At 43.3% G+C, this 15,469-nt stretch overlaps 1 protein-coding gene across 1 annotated transcript in view; it reads right to left on the bottom strand.

Annotated features, from left to right (window-relative positions):
- Window positions 1-15,469, bottom strand: part of cmip (c-Maf inducing protein) — a 46,830-nt gene that overhangs the window by 6,294 nt on the left and 25,067 nt on the right. The window contains exons 4-17 of the mRNA XM_085414958.1: window positions 13,284-13,334; window positions 11,982-12,143; window positions 11,801-11,842; window positions 11,369-11,431; window positions 11,183-11,263; window positions 10,519-10,622; window positions 7,745-7,849; window positions 6,282-6,737; window positions 6,121-6,186; window positions 2,705-2,731; window positions 2,563-2,611; window positions 2,372-2,479; window positions 2,159-2,275; window positions 989-1,129 (exon numbers count right to left, since the gene is read on the bottom strand). Of these exons, the coding sequence (XP_085271084.1) occupies window positions 989-1,129; window positions 2,159-2,275; window positions 2,372-2,479; window positions 2,563-2,611; window positions 2,705-2,731; window positions 6,121-6,186; window positions 6,282-6,737; window positions 7,745-7,849; window positions 10,519-10,622; window positions 11,183-11,263; window positions 11,369-11,431; window positions 11,801-11,842; window positions 11,982-12,143; window positions 13,284-13,334 (1,572 nt within the window). The remainder of the gene's footprint in view (window positions 1-988; window positions 1,130-2,158; window positions 2,276-2,371; window positions 2,480-2,562; window positions 2,612-2,704; window positions 2,732-6,120; window positions 6,187-6,281; window positions 6,738-7,744; window positions 7,850-10,518; window positions 10,623-11,182; window positions 11,264-11,368; window positions 11,432-11,800; window positions 11,843-11,981; window positions 12,144-13,283; window positions 13,335-15,469) is intronic.

The following is a 15,469-nucleotide window of genomic DNA, read 5'->3' as shown; positions in this document are numbered from 1 at the left end:
CTATTCTCTCTCCTTCACTCACAAACTCTCCTTACATCCATTTTATTCAATTATGTAACACTGCATTTCGAGTTTATTGAGAGATAACGGTGTACCGCTGTATTGGTGTAATAAAGAAAACAGCTGGTTCCTGGGAAGGCCTTTTAAATAGGAGGCGAGATAAGTTATGGAATATAGACATGTTTATTTGAATTGCAAATAAATGGAGTCTACATATCGGCGTAAATGACGTATGTTAAGCAAATATTAGATAAATGTGTTGTTTTATCGCTTATTTTAACAACTATGGCAGCAGTAACAAGCAGACGCTTTTTTTAATATAAAGTTGTTAATTTTACAGATTTAGACTGCTTTGCTTCCATAACATGCCGTCTTTTTCAGATTTTTAAATATAAAATGTGCGTTGTGTAAATCGTCTCAGGAAATGTAGTGACATTCATATCAAATATATACTAAAAAACACAAACTTTTATAATTGGAGAAGAGTACAAGAGTCTAAACTTTACTGTGAATTTGAAAAGTGTGTGACAACCATACATTGTAAGCACACTGGCAGTTTCACATGCATGTATTTTCTGCAGATTCTAGCTATCATTATTATTATCATCAGGTTCTCCATCACCCGTCTCTGCTGCTGCTCTGAAGGAAGGAAAAAACTACAACCTCCAAAGATTTTTAGAGTAAACGGCAGGATTTTATATCCAAACGTGTTCATACACATAATATTTAACATGTGGATGCGTGTAAATGCACCTTATGTCTTCCTTTTGTCCCTAATGTGTGCATGACCTCACCAGTGTGTTAGAATTGCAGACTGACAATTATCTACAGCCAGGTCACATGCGTTACTGACGACACATGAATTTGCAGTAATGAGAAGCTGGTGACTTTATTTTTCCGTGCGCCGCAGCAGTGCGCCGGCAGCAGCGGCTGCAGGCCTCGGCGCTCCTACTAAATAATGGGAGTGAGAGGTGGAGTTGGAACTCACCAGCTCTTTGAGCTCTCTCTGTCGGTCGCAGAGCTGCTCGTACATGCGGAGCCCCACCTGGGTGCTCTCCAGGGTGGAGATGATCTGCAGCTGGGTGTCTTTATTTTCAATGATGTTGTACTCCAGCATCAGACACAGGATCTGGAAACATGTCATGCACAAGTTAAAGCTGCTGATATACTGAAACACCAGAACATGCGATGAAACCAACACGTAGTGCAGCCCAGTGTTGGTAAATGGATTTTCTACTCTTAATCACCTCAACCTGACTCATTCACAAATTCACACAAGTACTTTTTTCTATGTCTAAGACTCACATTCACCCTCCAATTAATCCTTTTAGAGCAGCTTGGCATCCAGCATGTTGTCCAAGGATACTTTGGCATGCGGACTGGAGCAGCCAGTGATCGAACCACCAATTAGTCAATGACCTAAACTACCTCCTGAGCTACAGCCATGCCAGATAGTAATAATAAACTCCCAAACTGCACATGGGTGGACTAAACAGAGACTAAGGTGAGAATAAAATGACCAAAATGCCATGCAAAACAACCGCAAAGAGTCAAAATGTCCAAAATAATGAAATGATCAGAAAGCGAGATGTGGAGAAATGAACAAAAACAAGACAATATAGCAATAAATACTAATTTTAAAAGAAGAAATGATTAAAACGAGACTGGAAACATCCACATAAAGAGGTAAAGTGACTTAAAAGTGAGACAGATATGGCCACAGTGTGGCCAAAAAAAAAGTTACTAGAGTGAGGAAACGACCGGAAAGTGAGGCTGAGGAGCAACAAACCAAATGTGATGCAGAAAATCTATAAAGTGATAAAGACTAAAATAAAATCTGTACACAAACTACTGCGGTGACACTAAATGACCACAAACAAAAACAAAGAGATAAAAAATGGCCTCAGAAATGTGGTCAAAAGTGTCCACCACATGAGCAGGATGACCAAAATGTGAAAACGTACAACCAGAAAGTGATAAATTACAGAGATGTGAAGCGATAAGACCAAAAAGGTTAGAATAAAAACAACCACGGAGCAGTGTAGAAACACCCCACAGTGACCCAAAGAATCCACAAAAAGACACACAACTGCAAAATGTGTATATATTTAGGAGAGCAGGACATAATTCATAGTTATAAGGTAGAAAGATCATCCACCTCCACCATGGTTTGGTTTCCACGGAGGGCCAGCAGCATGCAGGGGCCCAGCTTATTTTCAGCCAGAGAGAGGAGGAACTTCTTGGTCTTATAGCAGGAGCCCATCAGGATATGAACCTGGAGGATAGAAGGAAGAGCAGGAGGTGGGTCACGTTACAGTTCAGCATGACTGTGTCGATGCTTACGTGTGTGCATGTGTGTTCATACACTCACCATACTGGCAAAGAGCTCTCCGTCGTCATCACAGGCCACGCCTCCTGGACTGTAGAGCTGGAACCAGCCATCTTTCCCTGAACGCACGCTGAGCAGGCAGGAGTGGACCTGGAAAGCACACATACAGGGTGACTCTCCTTTCTTAGGCTTAAAGCAGAGATCAACCTGAACACACACACACACACACACACCTCCTGCCGAGGGTCCTCTGCAAACCTCTGAATGACATATTTCAGCTCCCTGTTTAGAGACAGAAATATCAAGACACAAAGGTCAGTTTGTTTGAAAGCTCGAGTTCACCTCATTTATCAGGAGCACGTCTCGGTTACTTACTTTGTGAATTTGGCATGTGCAAGAGCCCTGCAGAGAAGACAGAGATATGTGAGGTGTTACAGCCTTAAATACAGGAACGCATTTTTACATGCAGCGTGACTCAGAGCTGATCTTTATGGCACATCCGTGCCTTTCTGGAAGCTGACATCACGTCTGCGCTTTCTCTAACGGTGATGTAAAGCTGCTGACACAGAGGCATGGTGTTACTTTGTGTTGGTGGATACGGTCCACATGCAGAGGGAGTGCAGAGCTCATTAGGACTTTCCCTGCACTTGTACGCATGACTTCTATGAACTGTTTGTTATCAGTGATTCCCAAATGGCGTGCCGAGACACCCTGGTGAGCTGGGAGATGAATCCAGGGATTCTGGGACAACTGTGCATTTTTGTTACAATGCACAACTGCACAGAAAGTCATGAATGAATTACTTGACTCTGTGTGTACTTCGCACTCGTTTCCTCTATAAAAATATGCCACAGGTTCTGATCTGCAGAGTGGATCAGATTCTTGTGAGGAGCCAATGACAACCAGAGACCATCTGTAAAAGATGGAGCAATGCTACTGAACGTCCCCCCCACTGTTGTCATAACAATGCAACCATGGGTGGAAAGTACAGGGAAGACACGGAGGGCCATTTTTCTAGGAAAAACCATGTTGGTGCTCATCAGTGTGTCACTGTAAATATACAAGCACAGTAAAAAGAAAGCACAAACTTTCTATTGGAAGATTTTTACATATCGACACTTAATAAATGATCTAATCCTTAACGGGTCTTAAAATTAGGAAAGTACATCCAAGAAAACCTGACATGTTACACTGTGCCAGCATGTATTAAACAAAATCTAATTCAAATGCTTTAGTAATGTAGTAATGTAATCATTTTCTGCAATGTAGCTTTGCAAGCCTGAGCTATGCTGCCATGTTCTTCAGAGAGAAGAGGCGTTCTCCTGCAGGCCTTCCAAAGAAGCCCGACTTATTCAATTAACTGTATTTTAACCTTTTATCTAAGCCTTTGAAGATTGCCTTGGATTTTTTGTCATGAATCTTTCTCACTGTACAACAATGGATTACAGATTATAACCTTTCTGAGATTGATGCACAGCAACTGTTGCTCCTCTAAGATGATGTCTTTCTTCCTTGGCGTTACGTTAACACACACCTGACTGCTCCAGAACTGCAAACTGCCGATGCCTCTGCTTTAATGGAGCCTTAATCAAGTGCATCTGATGTCCTGATACATAAATCCTTACAACTGACAGTCTTTTCTTATAGCCATGACTATAATTAGCTGGTGCACAGTAACATGGAATGCACCGAAAGCTCGTGTTTACATATTTGTTAGTTTTTACAGCATAAAACATCCCGTTTCCACCTTATTCAACAGATTTCACAGAGAATGTTTCGTTCTCATCTAAGTCATGTCTGTGACTGCCAGACTGCCACAAACATTCACTTGGCTCAAGGATGAACGATTAGATCTTGGCGGTCAAAGATAAAGGTTGCTGTGACCTCACAAAACATGTTTTGGCTAGCAGTAAAGAATTTCGATGCTGGTCACTGAAAAGTGTCGAGTGGAAAGAAGCGTCACCGGTTAACCAAACAGCTTCCGTTGCTTCGTTTGTCTATCACAGAAGCTTTGGCTGGCAGACCGCGGTGTTTCCAGACGTTTTGAAACGGTGGGAGCACGACTGAAAACACAGCAAGAAGATCCCACAGTGAAGCAGTTCAAATATCATTTAAAAGTATTATTTAAAAAGACTTCATATAGCTATTAAAAAACCCTCTTTGTTCGTGGCATTATTCATGTAGTATGGGATGATAATTATGGAATCATTAACGTGTGAATAACAACTTGTCATGTGTTAATTAGTCCTCTGCATGCATATGCTTCTCACTTTGTACGAGATGACTCACTCTGTCCAAAGCTAAAGGGTTCTGGGGAATATTGTTGCTTTTCCTAATGACGCCTGAAGACATCAGCCAGGTAACAGTGGCGCAGGTGGGTTCCCCAGTTAACGAAACAACAAGTTGTTGTCTAGTTGCCATTAATGAAGCTCGGGATCAGGCAGCCAATTACAAAGACAGCTCTGGGCTACTTATGCCTAACAACAGCGGGCTCGCTGGGGGTAGGAATCCGCCCCCCACCCTAGTCTGCGATCCTTTGGGAAGCACGGTAATGTACCTCACCACGTCAGCAGTGACACCCCCACGGGTCCTCATCAGAAATATGTGCACACCCTGAGAGACAGCGACAGCGCGTCTGTGGGGACTGGCTTGTTTTTGGAACCAGGCTCAAGTGGCCACAACAGGAACTGCAGTTTTTGTTGGGCTTCCGCACAGCTTCACTGTTCAGCCCCAGAGGCACACGTTTGGTTTTAATTGACGTTCCCACAGCAGGAACCCCAAATTCTCTGCTGTTTGGAGCAGTCCCCAGTGCTCTGTGTAGTGCAGCGGTCCCCAACCCCCGGGCCACTGCCCGGGCCGGTCTATGAGTCGTTTGGTACCGGGCCGCGAGAGTTGAGGCTCCGGTGTGAAATTTATGGTTTTCAGCGTTTTTATCGTTAACTCGCTTTGCCTGGCTCTTTCCCCTGTTGTAGCTGCGCGTCTTATTTTGAAAGAAATATTTACGCGTTACCATAGCGACCAGAGAGGAGGATGTTACTCTGAATGTCGTTGGCGCATTTTCAGGAGGACGCTGCTAATAAAGTTACACAATTACACGGTGAATTCACTTTTATTATTATATTTACAAAATCCCACAGTTTGTCTCGGTCGTATCGTTTTATTTTGTTGTATTTATCCGTGGCACAAATGAGGTTGGGGACCGCAGGTTCAGTGGCCTCAATGAACACAAGGTGCTTTTTGGTCTTTCATCATTAATAACATAAATGATATTATCCAGCATTCTAACTCATACAATACTTTTTGATAGTTCGACACATTTTTAATAAGAAAAAGACGTTTTTTGGAGATTTTTCTCCAAATCCGAGTTCTGTCCTTTTTTTCTTGGTCATTCAGATTAAGATGAATGACTGGATGAGTGAGTAAATGTGAATATGTGAAAACAGAGGAAAAATGAATGCTCTGGTACGAAAAGGTTTGGTGTCTGAAGGCAAAGTGATGGTGGGTGTTTTCATCAAACTGGATACTAAAGTTGCTTTAATCTGCTGAAATGTGGAAGTGTAGTCTTCACTGTCTACGCTGTCTTAATTCCACACATAAAAGAAGTTAAATTCCTTTTTATTAGTCTGTCATTTAGCCCCACTCAGCTAATATGTGTCTGTGTGTTTATGAATGGAGCCTGCTCAAGCCATTGGGTGACATCATGGTGGATTTATCTGGTTTTTTTAAATTTGCATATCCTATTATATTTGCAGCGTGCAACATATGCTACATTATCTATGATGAACACTCACTCTTTAGGGAAGGGGATGGGCTGCAGCAGGCTGGCCAGAGCAGGTCTCCAGTCGTCATAGTCTGACCTACAGTCACAAAGCAAGAACACAGAGTCAGTGTCACCCTGTCAACCCGGAGAAAAATGGTTTTGGCGTGCTACAGCACTGACGCATTAACTCACAGCATCTTGAGGATGAGAGCGAAGCAGCCCAGCACTCGGTCAGCCTGCGCCGGCAGCTGGATGGAGAGCGTGTTGACGGCCGGGCTGACCAGCAGACAGTCGATAAGGTTGGGTTCGCTGTCGCCCCTCGTCGGCCCGCCCTTCCGCTTGGTGTTTGCCGAATTGTTGTTCCGCTCTAGCTCCACCAGGATCTCGCTGGAGTTGACGACGGAGGGAGGAGGAGAGAGCGGCAGGGAGGACGTCGGAGAGGAGATGGGGATGGTTGGAGCCACGGGGTTAGTGGGGGCTGGGGGAGGTGGCTGAGGAGGACTGGGGGTGGTAGAGAGCGGTAGGATGGTGGCAGGAGGTGGCGTTGGGGGTTCGGGCCGCAGCAGGCGTAGCGGCATCGGGGGTTTGCGGTCGTTCTGCTGTTGACAGCCGTTTCGGATTTCCTTCAGGCTGGGGGAGTTGTCCCGACTGCAACGAGCAAGAGAGGAAAACATCGGTCATGCTGGAGAGCGTGCATGAAAAAGCGTAAGCGCAGATGAGAGACGCAGGTGAGGTGCAGCTGGAGGCAGAAGCGATGTTTCCTGGAGTGACAGCTCCTTCGTGGGTTAGTGCTTTGGAAAAAGTGGCTCCTCTCTGGGGTGAACAGCGCTAAAGGGATGGTGATAATGAGCTGAGAGGGCCCGTCAAACCACCAAAGAGTCCAGATGGGAAACACCAGAAAGACACATTTCAAAAAAATAGTTCTAAAATAAATAAAAACCAAGTCCAAAATGCTGATGTTGAATGTTAAATCCACACACCAATGGCTGATGCCACAGCATCCACAAGCACTGAGCTGCATTTAATAAGAAGCAAAACTGGAAACTGTGAATAGTCCTGCAAGAACCCAACAAACCTCAGGTTATTCTTCTTAATAAACATAATCAGCTTATGTATTTAATTACTTTCCATTTATTCTTTTGTATATAATTGCTCATGTATTTCTGTGGCACTCTGGAACATTGCAGATTAGTTTAGGGCTATAAATGGCATAATGTGGTCTGATGATCGAAACAGTTACCGTCTGCTTTCCTGGTAACATCTGCAAATTGGTGTTTGTATCGTTTCCTTCATATTAGTCCTACAAGATGTGGGAAATTACCAGTCATGTGTTTGTCTAATCAATGACAACGTGAAGGCAAACAACAGAATAACCCTTCTGCCGGAACAGCAGCAAAAAGGAGCCTTAGAAGCAATGGTGTAAATACTCTCGATGAATGCTGTGCAGTGAGCTTTCTCTAGTATAAAAAGTGCAAAATGAAAACTCTGAGATGATGCAACAACAAGCGTACAGGCTGAGTGAGAGTTGGAAAGAAGAGAAGGACGAATGTGAAGGTGGTAAGACGAGTAAGCGTTTATTAAATGAGTTCAGGGAAAAGACAAGAAGCAGAAGAAGAAGCAGATACTGTTTGCGTGTGGATATGGGCGTGACTGACCTGTTGATGAACTCCTCATAACAGGAATAAATGGCAGCCAGACACACTGCCACCAGGTTTGGCAGGACACGTGGGTGAGGGCACTGGCCTGTGGGCCCGTGCATGCTGCAAAGCAAACGTGCAGGTCAGAGGACGACTTGCAACTTATCTAAATCCAGTGTGAGTCTAACGATACTCGTCCTCTAAGCTGATGCTAGAGGACTATAGGGAGTGCAGAATTATTAGGCAAGTTGTATTTTTGAGGAATAATTTTATTATTGAACAACAACCATGTTCTCAATGAACCCAAAAAACTCATTAATATCAAAGCTGAATGTTTTTGGAAGTAGTTTTTAGTTTGTTTTTAGTTTTAGCTATTTTAGGGGGATATCTGTGTGTGCAGGTGACTATTACTGTGCAGAATTATTAGGCAACTTAACAAAAAACAAATATATACCCATTTCAATTATTGACTTTTACCAGTGAAACCAATATAACATCTCCACATTCACAAATATACATTTCTGACATTCAAAAACAAAACAAAAACAAATCAGCGACCAATATAGCCACCTTTCTTTGCAAGGACACTCAAAAGCCTGCCATCCATGGATTCTGTCAGTGTTTTGATCTGTTCACCATCAACATTGCGTGCAGCAGCAACCACAGCCTCCCAGACACTGTTCAGAGAGGTGTACTGTTTTCCCTCCTTGTAAATCTCACATTTGATGATGGACCACAGGTTCTCAATGGGGTTCAGATCAGGTGAACAAGGAGGCCATGTCATTAGTTTTTCTTCTTTTATACCCTTTCTTGCCAGCCACGCTGTGGAGTACTTGGACGCGTGTGATGGAGCATTGTCCTGCATGGAAATCATGTTTTTCTTGAAGGATGCAGACTTCTTCCTGTACCACTGCTTGAAGAAGGTGTCTTCCAGAAACTGGCAGTAGGACTGGGAGTTGAGCTTGACTCCATCCTCAACCCGAAAAGGCCCCACAAGCTCATCTTTGATGATACCAGCCCAAACCAGTACTCCACCTCCACCTTGCTGGCGTCTGAGTCGGACTGGAGCTCTCTGCCCTTTACCAATCCAGCCACGGGCCCATCCATCTGGCCCATCAAGACTCACTCTCATTTCATCAGTCCATAAAACCTTAGAAAAACCAGTCTTGAGATATTTCTTGGCCCAGTCTTGACGTTTCAGCTTGTGTGTCTTGTTCAGTGGTGGTCGTCTTTCAGCCTTTCTTACCTTGGCCATGTCTCTGAGTATTGCACACCTTGTGCTTTTGGGCACTCCAGTGATGTTGCAGCTCTGAAATATGGCCAAACTGGTGGCAAGTGGCATCTTGGCAGCTGCACGCTTGACTTTTCTCAGTTCATGGGCAGTTATTTTGCGCCTTGGTTTTTCCACACGCTTCTTGCGACCCTGTTGACTATTTTGAATGAAACGCTTGATTGTTCGATGATCACGCTTCAGAAGCTTTGCAATTTTGAGACTGCTGCATCCCTCTGCAAGATATCTCACTATTTTTGACTTTTCTGAGCCTGTCAAGTCCTTCTTTTGACCCATTTTGCCAAAGGAAAGGACGTTGCCTAATAATTATGCACACCTGATATAGGGTGTTGATGTCATTAGACCACACCCCTTCTCATTACAGAGATGCACATCACCTAATATGCTTAATTGGTAGTAGGCTTTCGAGCCTATACAGCTTGGAGTAAGACAACATGCATGAAGAGGATGATGTGGACAAAATACTCATTTGCCTAATAATTCTGCACTCCCTGTACATGGTAACTGTGTACAAGCTTTCTGGGGGTACAGCCTCACCTGCACTTAAACAAAACACTGTATACTTGAATTCTTTAGGAATGCCAGTCACTAGTGACCTAGCTAGGAATGCTAGTGATTCTACTATGAGTGTAGCGGGCTACACCTGTCACGCTGGAGATGATAAGGACAAGACAATGACGGTGTTAGCTCAGAAATGCTACCGATTTGGCTCAAAATACTAGTCGGCAGTTCCAGGAAGTGTAGAGGTTGGTAAAAGTGAGTGGCTTGTCTCACGCAGTGAGGAGAAAGGTCATGCTGGCCTGTTACTTTGAACTGCTGGCCTACCGCTCTTTGGTTTTCACACAGATTCAGTTCCTCCTTGCGTACGGGAAATATCTGCAGTGTGCTGCATTTTATCCAACAGCCTTTGGCTTCAAATTATATTCACTTCCTCTTGGATTGTGAATCATTCAAATAAAAAACTAATGTGCTACTTATGTGTTATTATATTGTCTATTATGAGATTTCAAAGAGCTTGTAGAGTTGGTGCCCAGTTCCTACCACGAGGACAAGTGGACAAGAAACACACACCTCACACACACTCAGTGTCATCAAACTCGATGTTATATTATTGATAAAATAAATAATAATAAATAAATAACTGTCCAAGTGTTCAGGCAAATTACAATCTGATGGTTTGGCAACATTTTTCTCTTTTTCTTAAAACTTTCATCTCAATAAAGCTCAGCTGAACACACGGCCTCTCTCAGGCTCGCCGTAGCCTTATTTCTGGTTTCCAGTAGACTGGTCTGGCTTTGGTCTGCGCAGCATGTTTACCCAGTATTGAAGGCAATGCCCCAAAAACGTTTTTCCCCCTTTTTAAACATCCTGCCATCCTAACCGCGAGCTACAGCTGTGGCCTCCAGAGCAATTAAATCCCACCTCACTGCATCTTTAAATAGAGGCTGTAGTCTGAAGTTATTGAGTCACGGATTACAGATTTATAGCAGCACATGCTCACCTGTGAATAAACTTCTTGACCACCTCCATTCCACCGTTGAGCTCATTAAGAGCCAGGATGTACTCCTGAGTGAAGAGACGCAGACGAGGGCACTTCCCGAAATCCTGTCAGCAACAGCCAAAAGCAGAGTTAGGAATATATCATCCAAAATACAAAATTGAATGATGAATAAAGGATATGCAGAAATAAAAACTTTTCTTATTCTCATTAGCTACTGCATACACGTTTATTAAAGACAACTAGAATTTAGGTTTCTCTATGAGAGCCACTGACAGATGAGACTCACACTGATTACATCTCTCGTGCTCTTTCTACTTAATCACCATTTCTATCTATTAAGTTGCTGCTCATGAACCAAGGGCTTGTACAGGACTTTATGGACACTTGTGGGAACTTTACATGGCAATTCATTCATTCATGCTTTTTAAATTCTCACAGAACTGAAGACAGCAGACGGATTTAAACTCTCTCATTGAGCAAAATGCGCGTCGTCATGGGCTACGTGGAACCAGTAAAGATTTTTACAGCAGATCTATCGTTGCTGGGAATCACTGGTCTTGCAAAATCTTCTGCTTCCTAAAAAATTACTTTAAGAATTCTAAAATAAGAAGAAGATAAAAACGGCGCTGTGCAGAAAAGCGGTACTGGACTCAGCCGATCTCACCATGTTGTGTTTGAGGATTCTCTGAACCACAGGAGTGAACACTTCGATCACAACGCTCGACCGCGGTCGCTCCCGACAGTGCTGCAACACACGAGATCGACGGGCGTCAACAAGGAAGCGCTTTTAATTATTTGCAATATTTACGACAGAAGAAACGTGTTCAGCATCCGATGCACAAGAGCTCACCTTACAGAAGAACTCGCACAGATCAGGTGGAGGGTGGTTGTTTTCCAGAAGAGGAGCGATGGCCTGCACAAACACACATGTACACACACAAACGCACACATACAGGTGACTATTTCCATATCATATCTCTTATTTACACAGGCCCAGAGCCAGCATGCTGTCAGGTGAAGGAGCTGTGTGAAAACAGGCCACAGGTGAGCTACACAAACATTGCAATTTCCCTAAGCATCAAGCTCCCCCTGCTCTGCCCAGTTACCACCGCGTGGGTATCGACCGCCACGGTCGAAAACACACAAATAAAAAAAATCTAGCATAAAGAGAGACACGGGGACAATCTATATTCTTCAGTCTAACGAGCAAAGCAACTGAAGCTTGTTAACGATTAATAAACTTGTTAAATATCAGTTTAGTGCACAGTGACAGCAAACTTACCACGATGATGTTTTCATGATCCTGAGGACTGAGGTTTGAGTTCTGCAAAGGAAAAAATCAAAAATAAGGAAGAACTAATTATGAGTACGGAGTTAACAATACGTCTAACGATGGAAGCTCTCCACCTTAAAGGAAACGACATCATCACAGCAATGTCACGCAACACGAGTGAGTGTGCTACCTCAGCCAGCAGGGTGGAGATGATGTGCAGTGGAGCTTGGTGGATGGATTCATCCTGCAGCGGTGAGGTCAGAGCCATGTCCACCAGCGCTCTGATCTCCTTTAGCGCCACGTCCCAGCGACTTGGGTTGTTTAGGACCTTGCGATACTTGTAGATCTTTTTCTGCAGGAGAAACGATGCGATGAACAGCTGAGCACCGGCCCAAAGGCCGCAGGACTGCACATGACACATCAGGGTGCTGCGTTTGTGTCTGTTTGCACAGGTATTTGCCTTTGGAGGGCCCAGGAAAACTGCTTGTGTACAATGCTCCAACAAAGAAAAAACAGCCACATAGCTCGATGATGTAGCTGAGTGACAGCTGAGTTTAGCACAGACAACAGAGCAGCGAATGCTTTTTATCGTTTTTAATGTTCAGTTTAACTTCAGCTTTTTCTACATTTGAACTTCGCTCTTCTGCAACTTATTGACCCACTAAAGCACAAGCGACACCAACCCACAGATGGTTGTTTGTGCCACTGTTGGTGACAACAAACAGCTACTACATGTTGGCGAAGGTGCGCGAGGCTGTCCGCAGGCAAATACTTATGCAAATGGATACAAATCCAAGACCGTAAATCCACCTTTAGACAAAAGGAACCGCAAAGATATGCAAAGAAAGAAAAAAACTAAGCTCACACACAAAAAATACACAGAAAGAAAACAACTGTGGAAAGACACAGACCGCAAAGAGAGACAGAACAGCTACAAAGAGACAAAAAGTTCCTCATAGTTGGATGGAGCCAAGAAAAAAAAGGAAAAAATGTACAAAACACCTAAAAAAAAGCCAAATAAACGTATGACAATGATAAGCAAAGCAGACACAAATCATTAGGAAATAATATAAAAGTGGTTTTTGTCTCGTTGGTCCTCCTTTGTCACAGTTTCCTCCGTGTTTGTGTTGGACTTTTATTTTAAAGGTGTCCCAGGAAACGTGTGTGTCACACACTAACCTGAAACATTTGTACAGTGCAGAAGTCATTGCAAGTACTAAGGCATACTTCCTTGTACAGCTTTATTTAGCTCTGTGAGCACAGCATGGATTCAGACCTGACAGGTTTAGAGGTCTAAATGCTGTGTGGGGTTGGGGAAAGGTGTGCAATAATAAACATCCATTTCTGATGTTTTGAGATGATAATTCTGCAGTAAATGTCACCGTGTGTGGTAATCTTTACAAAGTGGAGGACAGGGTGAAGGCTGCAGCTTTAATGAGGCTGAAGAAATGATTGAATTCATAGTTAAAGAAAGAAAAAACAGTGACCTTACCTTCCACTGCAGGGAGTGAAACCACTGGTCCCTCAAGTAGCTGTTTGCAGCCTGCAGCAACACACACACACACACACACACACACACACACACACACACACACACACACACACACACACACACACACACACACACACACACACACACACACACACACACACACACGCAAAATGTCAAATGATTTCGAGTATATCCTGAGACAAACTTTTGCTGCTGTGCAAAAAGTCACAAGTTCACCTTTTAGCCAGCATTAAATGACCAGATCTACAGTTTTATTAAAGACTCCTGCGCTGTGAAGAAGAGAAACAGATTTAATGCACCCATGAAAGCAAACCTGATGGTCAGAGAGCTGCTAAAACAATATCAAAAACTTGCAGTGCTGCAACTGTCAGATGCACAGTTAATAATAACAACCACTCTGTGCATCTGCCAAGAAATCTCTAAGTAATCAAAGTAATTGTAATCTTAGTAATCTAGTCTAATTTAAAGTCTTTTAACTAGAATAAAAATGTAATAACTGGACATGTCGGACTTCCTGATAAAGTTGATGGCGTCCACAGTGAGACCGTTCCACTCGTGTCTTTAGAAACAGAGCCGTGGCTTCAAATCGCAAATATTTTGCTTGGTGATATCGTCTCAGTGGAAGGACACCAAATATGGATGTTTTATTAAATAAATTAAAATACTCTCATCTCCTGCACCCCCATCGTGACACATCGCACAAACTCACATTAAACCAGCTCAACTGACAAACCTCCAACAAATACGACACAAAGAATCGTCGCCTAAGCTGTCATCCCTGATGGTCATTAATTGCTGTATTATCAGAAACTGATTGCATGTTATTTCCAACCCCATTCCATCGCAGTCTGATATCACAGATTGATATATTGACTCTGTCTTATGGCAACACTTATGGCAGGTTTTAGCAACAGTGTTGACAGCCTGACAATCTCATTTAACAGGAAATACATAACTGCAGTGAGATAACTTTATCTTATTGGATAAAATAGATATTGACAAAAAAGTCAAAGGAAAAAAAGGTGATAAATACTCAGGATATCACGAAACGTTGAAACGCCGCCGTGCTTGCAGCAGCTTAACGTGAACGCGGATGAGCTCCGGCGTTGGATTCATCTCTACGCGTTTAGAAAGAGTTCAAACCTTTTTTAGGTATTCGACTTACACAATGTGCCGACCCAACCCATGAGCGACTGTTACGACATTATTACTTCAAACTACTTTGTTAATTTGCGCAGCGCTATCATGCTGTGTGCTACACAAACTGCCTTTGTGGTTGTTCCTGGTACAGTACGTACCAGGAACAACCACAACCACATACAACCGTGTGTGCGGTTGTATGTTTAGACAAACATACAACCGCACACACAACCAGAAATCAAAAAGATCACGCACAGAAACACTGCATGCAGCGCAACATGACCACAAAGAGATGCTAAACAACAGTTAAAGGAACAGTTTCTGTGCAGTGAAACAGCTAGGCTTTCAGTTTGTTGATTTTGTATTAAAAGCAGATGTTGGGGCAAGTCAAGTACTAGAGTACTTAAATATAGTAAAGTACAGTACAATTACAGCCTTTGGTGCTCATGAGTACCTGCCTGCTTCAGCTTAACCTACAATATAGCGTCAGGTTGGGGTTTCTAGTCATCAACTTGACCTTCAAATCTACCATCCATCCACTAAACACTAAATGCACGTCAGTGTTCTTTACATAGCTGAAGATTTATTCCAGGTTTGCCAGCGTTCCACGACCAGCAAAGCTTCAAAGTGGGAGCATCGGGCGGTGGTCCAAAGAAGGCCAGCAGGCACAAGCAAACACAGCTGAAGAGGCTGACATTCACTGTTGACCCCCAGCACCAATCATAGGCCGAGCTGTGTATCCAAGGTAATTGGGCTAATGGGTAACGGTACTAAATGTGCCCCCTGAGCGGCTCTGGTTAATGCTGAAATGAAATTTTCTCAGAGTTCAGCAGGTACATGGAGCAACAGGCCAAAGACAGGACCTTGTGTTGTCCCAAGCCAAAGCAGACAGACAAGCTTTAATAAGTTAAAGATCGAGGTAAATTCAGACTGCGTAAAACCGTAAAAATACTCATTTAACAATGCTACAAACAAAACAGCATTTACACAATTATCTGCAATTATTTAACCTTTTGTCACATTCC

Source organism: Rhamphochromis longiceps, linkage group LG7 (genome assembly GCF_057381845.1).
Source record: "Rhamphochromis longiceps isolate RC_006_pf linkage group LG7, R_longiceps_female_GT1.1, whole genome shotgun sequence".
In the NCBI taxonomy this organism is placed as follows: Eukaryota; Metazoa; Chordata; class Actinopteri; order Cichliformes; family Cichlidae; genus Rhamphochromis; species Rhamphochromis longiceps.
This window is presented reverse-complemented; position numbering and strand designations above follow the sequence as displayed.